General features: G+C 36.6%; 1 protein-coding gene and 2 non-coding genes across 5 annotated transcripts in view; 2 read left to right on the plus strand and 1 right to left on the minus strand.

Annotated features, from left to right (window-relative positions):
• Positions 1-18,132, plus strand: part of Mapk8 (mitogen-activated protein kinase 8) — a 72,465-nt gene that overhangs the window by 45,189 nt on the left and 9,144 nt on the right. For all 3 annotated transcript variants that reach the window (XM_090346755.1, XM_090346756.1, XM_090346757.1), the window contains exons 2-6: positions 1,637-1,807; positions 5,826-5,955; positions 10,765-10,823; positions 10,925-11,063; positions 15,698-15,863. In XM_090346755.1, the coding sequence (XP_090202881.1) occupies positions 1,686-1,807; positions 5,826-5,955; positions 10,765-10,823; positions 10,925-11,063; positions 15,698-15,863 (616 nt within the window). In that variant the 5' untranslated portion in view covers positions 1,637-1,685. The remainder of the gene's footprint in view (positions 1-1,636; positions 1,808-5,825; positions 5,956-10,764; positions 10,824-10,924; positions 11,064-15,697; positions 15,864-18,132) is intronic.
• On the plus strand, positions 3,695-3,801 carry LOC150054401 (U6 spliceosomal RNA). The gene has a single exon (XR_016537977.1). It is a non-coding gene; the product is annotated as a U6 spliceosomal RNA (small nuclear RNA).
• Positions 4,068-4,201, minus strand: LOC150054402 (small nucleolar RNA SNORA51). Its single transcript, XR_016537947.1, has one exon. It is a non-coding gene; the product is annotated as a small nucleolar RNA SNORA51 (small nucleolar RNA).

Genomic DNA, 18,132 nt, shown 5'->3' on the forward strand with positions numbered 1-18,132 from the left:
ACAGTAACGTCTCTAGTTTTCCTGTCTCGTTTCTTGCTTCTGCTTCCTTCCACTAAATAACCTCCCATATCAAGGATCTCTTGTTCTTTACCTTCCATCTTAACGTACTGGAATTCACCATCTCACCTTACTTGCTGCACCTGCCATGTGGGAATGCACATACACACATACACACAGCCACAGTAGTTCTGTTTTTTTTTTGTTTTTTGTTTTTTTTTTTTTTTGCCAGTCCTGGGCTTGGGCTCAGGATATGAGCATTCTTTTTGGGTTTTTTTCCTCAAGGCTAGAGCTCTACCACTTGAGCCATAGCACCACTTCTGGCTTTTTTCTATGTATGTGGTATTGAGGAATTGAACGTGGGTCTTCGTGCATGCTAGGCAAGCACTCTACCACTAGACTAGACTCCCAGCTCCCACAACAGTTCTTTAGATCAAACTGATGGTAGATGTTAAATTGGGTCAGTATTGCATGTGTTTTGTTTGTTCATTCTGCTTGTGACTGAATGTTAACTGTGCCACTGGTCTTGAACTCTTGAGCTGAGTGCCAGGACTATAGATGTATACTTCCCTGCCCTTCCACATGCATTTTAGAATAGACTACTTTCATCTGACAAGGGTGGGAGAAAAATAGATTTTCACTGTCCACTAATCAGATGAGTTAAAAGAAGACTATCTTGACTTTTCTTGCTTTTTTTGTTTGTTTTTACCAGTCCTGGGGCTTGAACTCAGGGCTTGTGCTCTGTCCTTGTGCTTTCTCAAGGCTAATGCTTGACCACTTGAGTTACAGCACCACTTCTGGCTTTTTTGTGTGTATGAGGAATGGAACCCAGGGCTTTGTGCATGCTAGGCAAGCACTTTACCACTAGGCCACACTCCCAGCCCCCTCCCTTGATTTTGGACAGGTAAAATTGTGGTCAGAAATTAGAGACTGCCTTTGATACTCCAAATATATTAGAAAAGCATTGTTTGTATACTAATACGCTAAATGCATCTTTCTTCCTGTTCTTGATTTTGTGCCTTCTACCTTGCTTGCTTCTCTCTTTTCAGCCATTATCACCCAAGCACAGGCATTATACTAAGAAATTGCTGGGGAGTCAATGGGTCCTTCATAGTGAGAGAAATTATTAGGCAGCTGCAATGCCTGGCATGCTGCTTGACACTAAATGAGGATTGTTTTGTAATGAAAGCATATCAGTTTCTCACAAAACAAGTTTCAGTATCCTTTAATAAATACATAAAAGGACTAGTTTGCATTTTGAACTGTGGGGATGACTTTTAGAACATGTTGAATTGTGATTACTTGATTTTTCTGGTTACTCTTTCAATGAGATTTCCAGATTTGAAAAATGTTGATTTTGTTAAGTGTTTTAAGAAGAAATTACTAGTCAAAATGGGGACAAAAACATGAGAAGGGGTATCAAAGTTTGTGAAGAAATGCACCTTCTATCTGGCAAGTATAATGTAACCCTTCTATTAATTACAATAAAAATATTGAGGTTAAAAAAAGAAATTACTAGTCATTTACTTAAGGATGGCATAACTTAGCAATCTGTATTATCAGTGAATAGTGAGTAAGAACTTGAATTTTCAGATAAATTAAGTTGATTTTTTAACCCTGCATTTTGCTCATTTTGCAGCCTCTTGGTGAACTTGTGGATGAAGCCATTAAATTAATTGCATGCCATCATGAGCAGAAGCAAGCGTGACAACAATTTTTATAGTGTAGAGATTGGAGATTCTACATTCACAGTACTGAAACGATACCAGAATTTGAAACCTATAGGCTCTGGAGCTCAAGGAATAGTATGGTAAGTTTTTAAACTATGATTTCACTGCTTGATCATAAGCCATCTAGGGACAAATGTCTATATTAGGAAGTAGTAAGTGGGGTATTGTTATTTCCCATGTACACGTGTCTTCCCATACCTAATTAGTAAGAACATCACTTAATCATCACTTTCACACTTTAATGAAACTGGAACTTCAGATACTTTCACACTAGGGAATGAAGTCAGCAAATATCATTTCACTGTATATGTTTTAAAATTCATACATATCTTGAAAATTGATTTATAAACCAATTCTATAAGAGACTCATTCTTCATAGATCAGCATAATCCCTCAACTAAATTTAGCAAAACACTCTTTGGTGGTATAATTCTGTTAATGGTTCAAAATCACTAACAGCATAATAAGCTAGTGATTGGGGGAATCTTAAGCTTCATTCTGCTTAATTATATCGTTGTTATTGCTTTCTTTAACCAAATTTGTTTTAAAATCCATTAGAAAATCTGAAATGTTTATGATCCAGCACTTCTGCCAGGTTCAAGAGACACTGCTAATACATGTGAAGCATCTATTACAGTACCAGCCATTAGTAAGGGCATCATCTAACCACTGGAGAAGAACAATCTTAACAGTGACATGTTGTACAACATTTTGCATCAACAAGGGTCGTATCAGAAATGTAGAATTCAATGTAAAAGGAAAATAGGCAGTGTTGTACCACTTGTCTGTAGTTTAAAAAATATATAATACCAGGTCAGAAACATACCCTAGTGGTAAAGTGCTTGCCTAGCATGCACAAAGCCCTGGGTTCGATTCTTTAGTACCTAATAAACCGAAAAGGCTAGAAGTGGTGCTGTGGCTCAAGTGGCAGAGCACTTGAGCAAAAAGTATGCAAGGACAGTGTCCAGGCCTTGAGTTCAAGCCTCAGGACTAGCAAAAACAAAAAAAACCCATAATACCATATAATTAATGGATTGTTCATATCTCAAAAAAATATTTATCAAAGGGTTTTTCTTACCTCTGAGAACAGAAGGGGCTTTACCTTTAATACATGTATTAAAATGTGGTGAAATATTAAGGTAAAGCAGACTTACATATGGAAACATATTCTTTTTTTAAACTACATATAACTAACCACAAATTAGAGAAAATATTAAATGCTCCGTAGTCAGTGGTAGGAAAGCTAGCTCTTGGGTCAGACTAGGTCTGTAGCTTACTAGATTGGTGACTAAGCATATTAACAATTCAAAGCTTGCGTTCTCACCTAATTACAGAGTAGTGAGAGGATCATGTTATTTATAAAGTACTAAATGTTCTTTTAAAATATATTAATGATTCTTGGGCTGGAAATATGGCTTATTAGTAGAGGACTTGCCTAGCATGCCTGAAAGCCCTGGGTTTGATTCCTCAGTACTACATAAACAGAAAAAGGTGGAAGTGGCTGTGTATGTGGCTCAAGTGATAGAGCTCTAGCCTTGAGCACAGAGAGGCTGAGGGATAGAGCCCAAACCCTGAGTTCAAGCCCCATGACTGCTTCTGTTCCTTCACTTGCCCCAGGTAAGAGCAATTTGAAATCTTTAAACAGAATTAGAAAGCAAAACATTACTTAGATGGGAGCTTAAGTCCTATTGACCAGCTACTTAAAACTACCTTGAGAATATCTGTCTTCAAATTTTCACGTAATTATTTCATTCCTTCAGTTTGTGAAATAGACATATATTAAAGGCAAAAAATGTGAAAACTCACTGTTGTCAACACAACAGAAGCAACCAAAAAACTTAATTTGGGAAAAAAAAATTAAAAAGGCTCAATTCAGACCCCAGCTATATATAATAAAGTCAACTGGATCAAGATTGGGTCCTCAGAAGCTTTGTGTGTTTTTCATTTTTGCATATTAATAATAAATAGTACTCCCTCCCACAGCAAATATGCTAAAATCAGAATGCTACAAAGAAGACTAGCATAATTCCTACAAAAGGATAGCATGTACATTCCCGAGGCATTTCTTATTTTTTAATGAATAAATAATTTCCTTGGATTTGAAATAGAACCTATTAAAAAAAAATGTTTTTACCAGTCCTGGGGCTTGAACTCAGGGCCTGAGCACTATCCTTAGGCTTTCCTCAAGGCTAGAGCTCTACCACTTGAGCCACAGCACTACTTGTGGCTTTTTTTATGTAGGTAGTACCAAGGAATCAAACCTGGGTCTTCATGCCTACTAGGCAAGCACTGTACCACTAGGCCAAACTCCCAGCCCTCAGATTTTTTTTTTACCCCTCCTTGTTTCTTTCCATTCACAGTACAGCCCAGGCGCAGGGTCTGGGCTGAGGTGCATGAGGTGTGTGTATATGGGATTGGTTCACTCTCAGTTCAGTCAGTGTAAGAACACAGCCTGCAGTGGGCAGCAGGAGGCCTACTTAGATACTTCATAATACTCCTTTGAAATATTCCTTTCATGGGAAGGTAAGGGAAAAGAAGAAAAGTGGGAGGGGGTGGAGGGAGAAGTGGGAAAAAAACGTGGGAAGGGGTAACAATGTTCAAGTAGTAATGTGCCCACTACCTGATAAATGTAATTGCAACCCTTCTGTATATCACCTCAACAATAAAATAAATAATAAATACTCCTTTGACTTAGGAGATAAATATTAATCATAATTAAACCTCTCCAAATAAAACCTCCCTTAAATGAACAGTCAAAATTTCTAAAATTTATATGATTTTAAGGTAAGAACTGTATGTACACAATTAAATGTAGTAGTCATGGTATGCATAGAATGTATACAGATACCCATTTTAAAGCCAGGTAACCAGTGCCTCAGACCTGTAATCCTAGCTATTCAGTAAGCTGAGATCTGAAGATTGGGGTTCAAAGCCAGCCCAGGCAGAAAAGTTCCCATGAGACTCTTATATCCAATTAACCACTCAAAAACTGGAAGTGGCACTGTGGCTCAAGTGATAGAGTGCTAGCCCTTGAGGAAAGGAAAAAAAACCCAACAAACTCAAGGATAGTGCCCAGGCCCTGTTTCCAAGCCCCATAATCAACAGCTGCAACAACTATTATATATATATATCTTCATTATATAGTGCCAGTACCTTAATCTATATCATTCTGTACCATATTTCGTGTGATGAGATAGCTACAATGAAGATCCAAATTTTCAGTCAGTTGAAATAAATTAGTGTAGGGCTGGTCTTCAAGTATTACATAAGCAGGAATAGTCTTTTTTTGAAGTTGCCAATATCAGATAGCCCACTATGGCTCCTTGTCTCGGGGTTTGTTTTAGCTAACTTTGGGTAAATTGCTTAATTGCTTACTCTGTTAAACAGTGGTTAATCTTTCAAGCATAAAATTCACTAAAGAAGTTACATTATCTGGACTCTACTTTGTCCTGTCATATCCCAAAGGTGACATGTGGTCACTGCCGTGGAGCACAAAGAAAGCCTTGAAGAATAATGAATATGGTGTTTGTATACACCCTAGTTATGAAGCATCCTCTGCCATCCTCAAGTCATGTTTAAACCTCACCAACTTTTTATTTCCTCTTCCAAAACAGTGTTACCTTTTTAATTATAAAATAAAAATTGGTGTACAAACTTCTGTATGTATCTTTCTGTTTTAGTATTTTTTTCCTGTGTCCAGAAGGATTGAGGTATTTATGTAGACTTCTTTAATAAGTCTTTTAAGTAAAACTCAGGATTATATACATGTTTATTCTGCCTAAACTTGATGTACATATGAAGGAAGCTTTAAGCCATCTAGTGGACCCAAACACTGTGCATGGGCACATTCCATACCTACCTGTACTAGGGAGGGTTTGAATGATACACAGTGAATAAGAAAAGGTTTTGTTCTTCTTGTTCAGTTGTCCCTCTGAATCATTAGCATTTTAAGAATCAGTTGTAAGGATGCAGGTTGAGCAATGCAGAATGATGCGTTAACAGTTGCATTTGTCTTTAAATGAAATATCTGCATGAGTATTTCATCAGTTTAGTTTTATGGACTTTTACTCAAGTGTTGTTTCTAATTTCTCATTACAGTGCAGCTTATGATGCCATTCTTGAAAGAAATGTTGCAATCAAGAAGCTAAGCCGACCATTTCAGAACCAAACGCATGCTAAGCGGGCTTACAGAGAGTTAGTACTTATGAAATGTGTTAATCACAAAAACGTAAGTGAATAGTTTAGATTTCCGTAATAAAATTAAGATTTACTGAAAGATACACAAATACTAATCTATTTTTAAGTATTTGGGACTTTAGATTGGTTTTCTGGTTTGAAACATCATTTCAGAGGTGGGAGTGTGTGTTTGTATATGTTATACATACACATCCAGAATGTACACTTGTCCCTCAACTTTGGTAAATACTATCAATAGAAAAATGGCTTCTGAAATTGAGATGTGTAATTTCCCAACATTTACTTCATTAAAGGTGGAGTTTTAAAGAAGTGAGAAGAATTTCATGCTTGAACTCAAGTTTTGCTTTTTGTTTTCTTTAAAGCTGGCATTTCAGAAAACTAGATTTAGCACAGAGACAAGATGGTTCCCATTTTACTTTGTCCCTGGAATTTAGTATGTGGAATATAAAATTCAAATCACTTCTCCCTACGCCTCACCCCCCTCCTTAAGTGATAATATAAAATTCAAATCACTTCTCCCTACGCCTCACCCCCCTCCTTAAGTGATATCAGTACTCACTGATAAGTTTATGTTGAAAATAACCAGAGATTTTTGTGCGTACACGTGTGTGTGTGTGTGTGTGTGTGTTGGCGTGTTGGCGTGTTGGCTTGAACTCAGGGTCTGAGCACTGTCCCTGAGCTGTTTTTGCTCAAGATTAGTGCTCTACCACTTGAAACACAGTTCTACCTCCAGCTTTGTTGGTGTTTAACCAGGGATAAGTCTTTTAGGCTTTCTTGCCTGGGCTGACTTCAAACTGTAATCCTCAAATCTTAGCCTCTTGAGTAGCTAAGATTACAGATATGAGCCACTCAGCTCAAACAAGTAGAGAATATAAAGCAGTTAGTAGAACTATTTAACAAAAAGTAGGAAAACATTCTATTTTCTAATATGTGACTTTTATAGGATCCTTATTTTACATGTAACTTTTACTTTGAGATTAGGTAAACTTTTTTAAACTTACACTTCAATGATTATTTTAATGCAATAATCGTTCCAAGCCAAGTGGAAATAAACTAGGAGAGAATTGCATCAGTGACAGATTTATGAAATGCTAGACTGGACGCATCATGTTCTAGCAGGGAGCTAGGCGTGTTTCTCCTGCCTGCTGTGGCCTGGTTACTCTGGCGTAGAACCACTCCTGCTTCCTGTCACCTGGACAGTAGACACTAAAATGCTGTTTAGAAACCACGTCACCATTTCACTCCCTTGTCTAACAATTCTTTGTTAGAAGCCTGCCAGCGAGTCAGAACACATCCATCATTTTTCCCCTTTTCTGTTGTTGCTTTGTTTCAGAGAACTAATTACAATTCTTTTGCTTCCTTTAGATTTCAAAGGTAAAATTTAATTACTTTCCCTAGAATATGAAAGATTACTTTTTTCTTTGGCTTTTCCCACTTTTGCTCAGGATATCTTCATAATAGCTGGAATTTGGGGGTATACTACAGAAATTATGTGTGACGTTGTCAAAAGTATCCCTAATTCTGTATCTTATTCACATAAATATTATTACTGGAGACTTTTCACAAAATCTTTTCTAAACTCTTCATATAATACATATGGTTGCATTTTTCTCATCTATTGGTGCTAGTTTTTGTTGATTTGTATCTAGAAAGAATCAGTAACTTTCTACTCCTTTCTCACAATTATCACTTCTCCCAAAGTAATCCTATACAGCTCACTAATCAGTGTTTGATTTTTTTTCTGGACCATCCTGTCTATGGTTGATAGTGTCTTTATTCCTATTAGGGCACGGGGAAGGGGATTGGGGGAAGCAAGTGACTAGTTTTTGTTTTTATTATGATACATTAGTTGTCCAAGTAGGGTTTTATTGTTACATTTCTATACATATACAATGAATTCCAATCAACCTTACACCTTCAGTCACTCTACCCCATCCCACTGCCCCTTCTTAAAATAATTTTAGTAGGTTTCATTGTTCTGCAAATAAACATCTTCCATGATATTCAGCATCTTGCTTTCTTTGTTAAGCCTTCCCCTTCCAGTCTCCCATCAGTCTATTTTCCTATCATTCACTTTTTCATTTTTTAGTGTGTATTAATTGCAGCTAATAAGTTTCACTATATTTCAGATAAGTACATGTTAAATTTTGCCCAAATGACCCTCTTTATTTCTTTTTCTCCCCCTTCTTCATCCTTTATTAATTAGTAGCCTTTGAAGGCTGGGGACAGTACTGGGGTTTGAGTTTTGCTTTGCTTTTGCTTGCTCACTCACTCCATTGGCACCCTACCACATGAGTTCACACCCAACTTACTGGTTGTTTTTGAGATAAATTCTCATAAGCTGCTCTGCTGGACTGGCTTAGAAACAAGATTTTTACTCGGCCTCTGGCTCATGTATCATTATGGCTGTTGAAAAAGGATGCAAGTATTTTGCTTGGATATTGATTTACACTCCTGGACAATGCCCAATAGTAGAATGGGCCTATCTTATGATACGTCTATTTTTAGTTTTTGGGGAACCTCCATACTGATTTATACTAGTTTATATTTCAGTACCTTTTTTTTTTTGTGGGTGGGTCATGGGGCTTGATTTTGGCCTGGGCCCTGGGCACTGTCCTGAGCTCTTTAGCTCAAGGCTACCACCCTACCCTTGAGCCAAGTCCCACTTCCCTGTTTTCTAGAAGTTAAGTGGAGATAAGAGTCTCAGGTCCTTTTGTGCCTGGGCTGGCTTTGAACCTTGATCCACCAGATCTCAGTGTCCTGAGTAGCTAGGATTACAGGCGTGAGCCACTGTACCTGCTCAGTAGCATTTTTTAGGTTTCCGTTTTCCCCACATCTTTGCTAGCATTATGTTTTCTAACTGATTGTCATTCTGACTGTGGTGACATGGAATCTTAATATGGTTTTAACTTTCATTCCCTTTGACTTAAGATGTTGAACATTTCTTCATGTGTCTATTATCCATCTGTGTTTCTTCTGAGACCTGTCACTTACCCATTTATTCTTTTTATTGTTCTATTTGTTCTGTGTTCAATTTTTTAGCTTTCTAATTCTGTATATTAATCATCTGTCTATTGAGTAACTGGCAAAGATTTTCTCTCATTTCTGCTTTTCAAAGAGTTCTTAATTTGATGTCCCATTTGTCAATTCTTGTTCTTGTTTTACAAAAAATTGGAATCCTATTGAGAAAACTTCCAGAATTTTCCCTTTGCCTTCTATAGTAGATTTAAAGTTTCAGGTCTGACTGAATTCTTGGGTCCATTTTGAGTTGATTTTGTACAGGGTTAGAAATGAAGGGAGGTGTCAAATTGCAGCCAATCTTCCCAGCACTGGTTGTTAAACAGGCTGACATATCTCAGAAGAAAAAACTAAAAAGTAAATTGCTTATAGCTGATATATATATAATAGAATTTTACAATAGAAGACTGAGAATGATATATAATCATATATATTACATATAATCAATATATATAATATATATGGCTATATACTGTATATGACTATATTATATATAATAACTCTATATATATAGTCATTCTGAGTCTTTTGTAAAAGTGAGAACATGCTAAAGAAAGTAAGGGGCTTGCATAGCAATGAAAGTTGTGCCACCGGGCTCCATGGCTCATGCCTGTAATCCTTGCTACTCAGGAAGCTGAGATCTAAGGATTAATTTTCAAAGCCAGCCCGGGCACAAAAGGACCTGAGACTCTTCTCTCCAGTTAGAAAATGGGAAATGGAGCTTGGCTCAAGGGTAGGGTGGTAACCTTGAGCTGAAGACTTCAGGGGCATCGCCCAGGCCGGGTTCAAGCTCCATGATCCACCCACCAAAAAAAAAAAAAAAAAAAAATGTTGTGCCTTACTTGCATGATGTACATGTAAGTGGCAGTATGTATCTGAAACTCAGAAGCTAAGTAAAGGCTTCCACTATGCATTTTGGGGAATTGTCTACATACAGATGCTTGGAGATGATGATATAGATCTTTGATGAATGGGTAGACAGAGAAAAGAAAATCTTTATAAAGATAGTAGTGAGGAAAGAATGTGCTAATGTGTGGACCAGTGGATTTGACTAGAAATGAAGGAATCTAAGAAAGTGCAACATTATTTAAAGCCAGAAAGGAAAGAACTGAGATTTTATAGAAATAATGGGATAAAACTGGTAGATATGTTGAAGAATTTCTGAAAAAAATATGTAGGTGGTTGTGTAATACTAGTCCTTAATAAAATGTTCATAAATAGACTATGGGAAACCTTTCTGTTGATAAGGTTTTTATTTTTAAGACTTTCAAGACAATTGTAGATTCATAGTAAAATTGAGAGGACAGCACGAAGTGTTGTCATACAGATACAACATCCTCCAAATCACTGGCCCCTTGCCAGAGTTTATTATTTGTCACAACTGAAGGACCTGCATTAAAACATTTGTCACTGAAAGTCCATTGTTTGTGCATTACAGCTTTACTTCCCCCAAACCTAGTGCAGAGAATCAAAGCCAGCCAGGCTCTGGTATGTGGCTAGGCAAACACTTTGGCAGAAACTACCTTCCTCAGCTTCAGTTCACTTGGTGTGGTATACTCTATGGGTTTGAACAAATGTGTGATTGTATGTACCTTCTTTTGTCATCCATTTTCAATACCCTAAAGATCCTCTAAGCCTCTAGTCCTTCCTCTTCCCCAATCCCTAGCATATGTCTTACTATATAAAATAAGCTTATTTGAACTTGGGGCCATAAAATTAAAATATTTTAAACTAATAGCAAAACTTTAAATGTTTATATGTGTAGTTTCCAAATAAAGTGTTAGGAAATGGTTTCTAATTTTTCTCTTTGCCTTCACCATAGATAATTGGTCTTTTGAATGTTTTCACACCACAGAAATCCCTAGAAGAATTTCAAGATGTGTAAGTATGGTAATTAAAATTTTGTTAGTATACAATTTTGTTAAGATTTTCTTAAGATTATTGCTGTATACTTTAGCTGTCATCTTTTTCCTCCCATGAAGTTACATAGTAATGGAGCTCATGGATGCAAATCTTTGCCAAGTGATTCAGATGGAATTAGATCATGAACGAATGTCCTACCTTCTCTATCAGATGCTGTGTGGAATCAAGCACCTTCACTCAGCTGGAATTATTCATCGGGTTAGTAGAAAATGCTGTCATATTGCCTTATTTTATTTATTTTTATTGTAATTAATAGAAGGGTTACATTGTATTCACCAGATAGGTGCAAAACATTGCTACCCTTTCTTGTGCTTTGGTCCCCGTTTCCCTACCCTAACCCCTCCCCTCATCTTGTTTTCCCCCCTTCCCTATGCTATTTCAAATAAACAAACATATATACAATATATCAGATAACGAGATAAGATACTGTAAAAATATGAGATAACCAAGGGATAACAAAAGATGAGAAATAACAGTAAATTAGGAACAACAATCACACATTATATGGCTCTTGTTTCTATATCTTGGAGGTATATGGCCTTATTTTAGTCATTGAATTGAATTTCATAGAACTAAATGAGCCACTTGAAAGTATATAGTTCAGTGCATTTAGTATAGTCAAAATGCACTCCAAATGTTTTGTATCGTCACTTTGAAAGGAAATCCATATCCCTTTGGCTTTCAGTCCTCATGATCAGCTTTCTGTTATAAGGGTTTATTCTGTTCTGGAGGTTTCAAACAAGTGGAATCATATGCTGTTATTACCTTTTTTTAATTTTAATTTATTTTTTAAAATTTTTTTTCATATATTTTATTGTAATTAATAGAAGGGTTACATTATATTCACCAGATAGAAGGTGCATTACTTCACATACATTGATACCCTTTCTCATGTCTTGGTCCCCATTTCCCTCCCCTCCCCACCCACACCCCTCATTTTGTTTTCCCCCCTTTCCTATCCAATTTCACATAACCAAATACACATATATCCAATATGTCAGATAACAAAGTAAGGTACTGTAACAATATGAGATAACCAAGAGACAGCAAAAGAGATGAGAGATAACATAGTACATTAAGGACAACAATCACTTATTATATGGCTTTGGTTTCAATATCCTACAGGTCCTTTCATTTAGCATCATACTATATGGCCTTATGTATCTAGGTTTTGTTCTATTGTAAATCTCTGCTAGGAGAGCCCAAGGTTTCTACTGATTATGACAAATGAGGGACACCATTGAGCCTATGTTCCTTTGAGTCTGGCTTACTTCACTTAATATGATTTTTTCTAAGTCTTTCCATTTCCTTACAAATTGGACGATGTCGTTTTCTGACAGCAGCATAGAATTGTATTGTGTATAAATACCACATCTTGTTGATCCACTCATCAACTGAGGGACATCTGGGTTGGTTCCATATCTTTGCTATGGTAAATAAATAGTGCTGCAATGAATATCATTGTGCTGGTGGATTTAGTATGTCCTTGTTTCTGGACGGTTGGGTAAATGCCAATTAGTGGAATTGCTGGGTCATAGAGGTGTTTAGTCTTTTGAGGAACTGCCATACTGCTTTCCATAGTGGTTGAACAAGTTTGCACTCCCACCAGGCTGTTAATTAACTTTTATATGAGGTTTCTGTCACTTAACATAATGCTTTTAAGGTCTTTCTGGGTTATAGCATATTACCAGTATTTCCTTTTCTCTTATGTTCTGTGGACCATTTATCCATCGACGGATGTTTGGGTTATTTCTTTCAATTGCTACAGGTTGTGTTGCCATGAAATTCACATGCAAAGGCTTGTTCAGATACTTGTTTTTCACTTCTTCTGGATATGTGCATTAGAAGTGAAAGTGATGCATCTTAGGATAATTTTGTGGTTAACTTGTTAAGGAGTCTTCAAGCTGATGTTTCCAAAGCAGCTGTGCCATTTGGCATTCCCAGGAGCAGTGTACAGGGTTAATTTCCCCACCATCTTCACAATACTTACCTGACTTGTTCATTCAGAGTGGATATTTGAATTTCCTTAATGACTACTGATGGTCTACCATCTTTTTGTGTTTGGTGGCAGTTTGTGCATTATCTTTAGAGATATAAACGGATTGTCTTTTTGGTTATTGTTGCAGAAGTTTCCTTATTTATTATGTTAAGTAGACATTCATCACTATATGTTTTGTAAACATTTTCTCCCATTCTGGAGGTTCTCTTTTCACTTTGTTGAATATATTAGTATGTGAAAAGTTTAATGTCATGAAATCCAGTTTTTTTTTCCCCCAGTGAATGATCTTCGTGTCTTATTTTGTTTCAAAAAGCAAAATAAGCAAATAAAAACCCAGCTGCTATAGATCCATGGATTTATCCTGAACTCTTATTAATTTTTGTTTAATTGCTATTATATCTAGCTGTATATTGGTACCAAATGTTTTTCATCCCTGTAGCTTTGTACAAAGTTTTGCAGTAGGAAATTATGACTTTTCCATCTTTCTTAGTATTTTTTTCACTATTTGGGGCTCATAGAGGTTACATGTGAATTTCTCTTCTGCAGAAAAGGTCATTAGATTTAAGGATTTCATTAAATGTGTCAATTGAGTAATTTTGTCATGTTAAGAAGATTTTATATTCTGATTTATGAACATCTGCTATCTTTCCATTTCCCTAAATTGTATTAATCTTCTACACCATAATAAAGTACAACAGATTGAATGTCTTAACAAAAAGTTTCTTCTCAAAGTTCTAGAGTCTAAAAGTCCATGATCAAAATGCCAGAAATTTGGGTTTCTGGTGAGACCTAGCTTCCTGCTTTATAGTCAGCCATCTTCTTGTGTCAGATGGCCTTTTTCTGGTGTTAAAAGGATTTTAAAATGCCCTGTTTTCTCTTTTCCTTACACGGCATCCATTTATTTGGATTAGAGCTTCAGCCTTATGGCCTTGTTTCAACTACAATTACTTCTTCTCGAAGGACCCTGTTTCCAAACACAGCAGTCAGGCTTGTTCCTTCAGTATAGTTGCTCATTCCTTTAATCCCAGCTACTCAGGAGGACTGCAGTTTGAGGCCAGCCCCAGCCAAACATAAATGTCATCTTAGAAAGTAAGCCTGATGGGGTAGTGCATTCCTCTATGGGAAGCTTGGCTAGGAAGATCATGGTCTGAGGCTGACCTAAGGCAAGACCTTACCTGAAAAATAATTAAGGCAAAAGGGCTAGGAGTGTGGCAATGTGGCCACACTGCTTTGTAAGGGTGAGGCCCTAGTTCAAACTCTAGGACCCTTCTCTCAGAAACCAAAATTTCAGAGGTAAGAGAGGCAATTTAGTTCATTACGTGGGACTTAATTACTTTGTAGTTTTAAGTGGATAAGTAGTTTGCCCTAATAGTTTGTTCCTAGTCATTTTCTTTTTATGGAAACTATTGTAAATTGAATTGTGTTCCTTTCCTTTTCAAATTGTTATGTAGAAAATGAATTGGGGTGGGACCGGGAGTTTGGCCTAGTGGTTAAAGTGCTTGCCTAGCATGCATGAAGACCCGGGTTCGATTCCCTGGTACCACATACATAGAAATAAGCCGGAAGTGGTGCTGAGGCTCAAGTGGTAGAGCTCTAGCCTTGAGAAAGTCCAAGGACAGTGCTCAGGCCCTGAGCTCAAGCCCAGGACTGGCAAAAAAAAAAGAAAACGAATTGGGGTTTTGTATATTGAGCTTATGTCTTGCAATGATGATGAATTTATTACTTTTAATAGATATCTTACATGGATTCTTTTTTTTTTTTCCAGTCCTGGCTTGAACTCAGGGCCTGAGTACTGTCCCTGGGCTTTCTCAGGGCTAGAACTCTACCACCTGAGCCATAGCACCACTTCCGACTTTTTTATGTATGTGGTACCAAGGAATTGAACCTGGGTCTTCGTGCATGCTAGGCAAGCACTCTACCATTAGGCCAAACTCCTGGCCCCTTTACATGGATTCTTAAAGCAGTTTTCTATAAATAATATAAATCACATCATCTACACCCAAGTTTTACTACTTCCATTCCAGTGTGGTGCCTTTTTTGTCTTTTTGTGTCTCACTACTATGAAGTGATGAAAATAATGAACATCTTTGTCTTACTTTTTTTCTGAACGTGAAGCCTTTTGTCTTTTGCTATTGTATTTATCTGTTTTCCATTGCTCACAGGCTTTTCTGCCTAGACTGCTTTTGTACTTTGGTCCTCTAGGTCTCAAGATTCCAGATGCAAGTTGGCTTTTAAGATGGGGCTAGAGGGGCCAGAGCATGTGTGCTTGAACCGTGACTTACACTCTGGGTTTTGTATTCTTGCTTAAATTTTACTGGCTGGCACTTCATCACTTGAGCCATCACCCCTCCAGCCTGTTTTGATTTGGGGATTGAGGGGTGGGGAAGGGGAGGTCCCTGAAAATTACTATGAAGCTCTGGCCACCCTCAAGCTCCTGGTCCTTCTGCCTCAGCCTTCTGAATCTCAGCGTGAAGATTACAGGATGGGCCACTATATTGGATAAAATAGCTTTAATTTGAGCTTTTTTAAGATGCCTTACAAATCTTTTTTTTCCCCCTTTGTTACCCTTCTCCCACCAAATAATTTACTTTGTGATCAGAAATTTCTACTTAGTAATGATTTCTACGAAATAAGGCATGATTAACTTCTGTGATAACTGTATGTCCTCAAATTGGCTTTTAACGCTGACTTCTCAGGTTTACCCATTAGTGATTAATTTGTGTCATGTTGTGACATCATGGAACAGTGAGTTAGGTTTACTTGTTTTTAAATTCCAGGATAATTCATTGTGAGCTGCAAAATCATTGTATGTGTCTTATTTTTATTTTTGAAGGACTTAAAACCCAGTAATATAGTAGTAAAATCAGACTGCACTTTGAAGATTCTCGACTTTGGCCTGGCGAGGACTGCAGGAACAAGTTTTATGATGACACCTTACGTAGTGACTCGCTACTACAGAGCTCCTGAAGTCATCCTGGGCATGGGCTACAAGGAGAACGGTCAGCACACACTTCTTTGAAATACTCTTCTAGTACTCTTACTGTCTTTTGTTCCTTACATTTCTTCATAATTAAGTTGAAAAACACTGAGTTAAATATGTATTACTAGGTTTTGTCCTAAAAATTTGAAAAAAAAGAGTCTGCCTTATTTTCTTAAATGTTAACACTGTTCACCTAAGGAATTCATTACCATGTGAGAGCAGAACATATGCCCTTAGCTTGCCTGTAATTTGAATTTGAGGTGTGTGCTTCTGTATACAAAGAAGTATAAAGTGTGTGTAAAAATTGTAGTAGCAGGCTTAGCTTTCTGTAATGGTTTTGCCCATGTTTTTCTATCACCTGAAGTGAATGTCAATAGCAGGCGCACTTCGTATAAGCTTGGGGAGCCGCAGTGAGGCCTCTCTGCTTGAGGGATAATTAAGGTGACCTCCCAGAGAAAACAGGATTTCATCATCTCTTAAGGAGATAGTGGCATATAGTGTTATTATAGTCAAATGGTACCTTGAATTAAGCTCTTTAACTTTTAAGTATGGTTACTTTATCGGATAGATTCCCTAGAATAAGACTTCATTTTTCTAGGAAAGAAACTGAGATAGCAGTTCACTTTGAATCTAGAATCTTTAGTCTAGTTTCAGTTTATTTTTTATTAAAGTATCATTGAACTTAGGATTTTAGCTCTGCTTCCTGCTTCCTTTTCTGAGATAATTAAATGACACTTACTAATAATCTTTTGTTCTTAAGTAAACATACTATTATGTTTTCATACCCTGTACCTAAAATATGAAGGCTTTGTCTGAGAATTGATAATTGAAGGTTTGTTTTTATTTTGCTGTGAAACTTAGTTGTCACAGATACTAGCAGTATATCAGTGTCCTGTAAATATCACAGGACAGCTTCCTACCAGAAATTTGCACTAAGAAAAAGTTGTCATAGAGCCAGCCACCAGCAGCTCAGGCCTGTAATCCTAGTTACTTGGGATGCTGAGTTATGAGGATCTCAGTTCAAAGCCATCCTGGGCAGGAAAATCTGTAAGACTCTTATCACCAGTTAACTACCAGAAAAACAGAAGTGGAGCTGTGCTTCAAATGGTAGAATACTAGACTTGAGCACAAGAGTTTGATAGCACCTGACCCTGAGTTCAAGCCCAAGGACTAGCACAAAATTTTTAAAAAGGCATCATCACTCTGTAACTTCTAGTCCTATCCTTTTCCTCTTAACGAATCTGGACCTTCATACTTAAAGCCAAGTTTTTAAAGTCTTTTCCTTTTAAATACTTTATTTTCTCCCCTGCCTTCCTATTAATCTGCAAACACCTTCTCTTTCTTCTTTTAAAATTTAAACTCAAAAGTATAAATTAACTATGTGTGCATGATTAACTTTAGAAAACAGGCAAAGATTTCCAAATTGCCTGTTTCTGTGTATAGCAGGTTCTTTTTAGTAATTCTCAGAGCTCCTGTTTAAAGTTGGCAAGGAGACTCTTGGCAAATAACAAATTTATAGGAATTTTTCTACTTTGCCCAGCCAGAAGTAACTTCCTAAACTCAAGTACTTTGGTTTTATGAATTTTTAAAACTAAATAGGAAATACGTAAATACTTGTTCATTTATTAAGTTTTCTCAATAGATTATTCATCCTCTGAGCACTTGTTCTTGTAGGAGTAATGATGTAAATGAAGTAAAATGATGTTGCCAAGAAACGAATTGACTTAAATCAGACTAAATTTATGATATCTAGTTTGAAAATGTCTGAAGAGTTCTTTAGATTAACATCTAGACTATAAAAATATTTACAGAGATATTCTTTTTGCTAAATATTTTAATACGCTAAATTGTTCCTGCTCATGCTTTTTTTCTTTTATTTGACTTAAAGAGAGAGTATAATGCACAGTATAATGCATTTTAACCACAAGATACTGTATTTTTTGTAGTTTTACTATAGTAAATTACATTTTTAGCCTTTGCTTCCAGTTTGTTGAGTTTACTTCATGTTTAATCAAATTTTCAGTTTTAGTGTCCAGCTTTATTAAATTTATTCAATCTGTGCATAACTCTCACTTTAAAATTAGATATATAAAGTGTCACACTTTACATTTTCTTTTGTGAACCAAAGCTTTTTGGAAAATGCTTTGTTTTGAATTATTCCATTAGATAAGATTATAGTCATGGTTTTTTGTGATATTTTGCAGTTTTTATATAACACAGTCATATTATGCTTCTTTGATTTTAATGACCTTTTGCTTTGCTTTTCCTTCTTTCGTGCTGCAAACACA

The sequence above is a fragment of the Megascapheus bottae genome, chromosome 15 (assembly GCF_031878675.1).
Source record: "Megascapheus bottae isolate mThoBot1 chromosome 15, mThoBot2.hap1, whole genome shotgun sequence".
In the NCBI taxonomy this organism is placed as follows: Eukaryota; Metazoa; Chordata; class Mammalia; order Rodentia; family Geomyidae; genus Megascapheus; species Megascapheus bottae.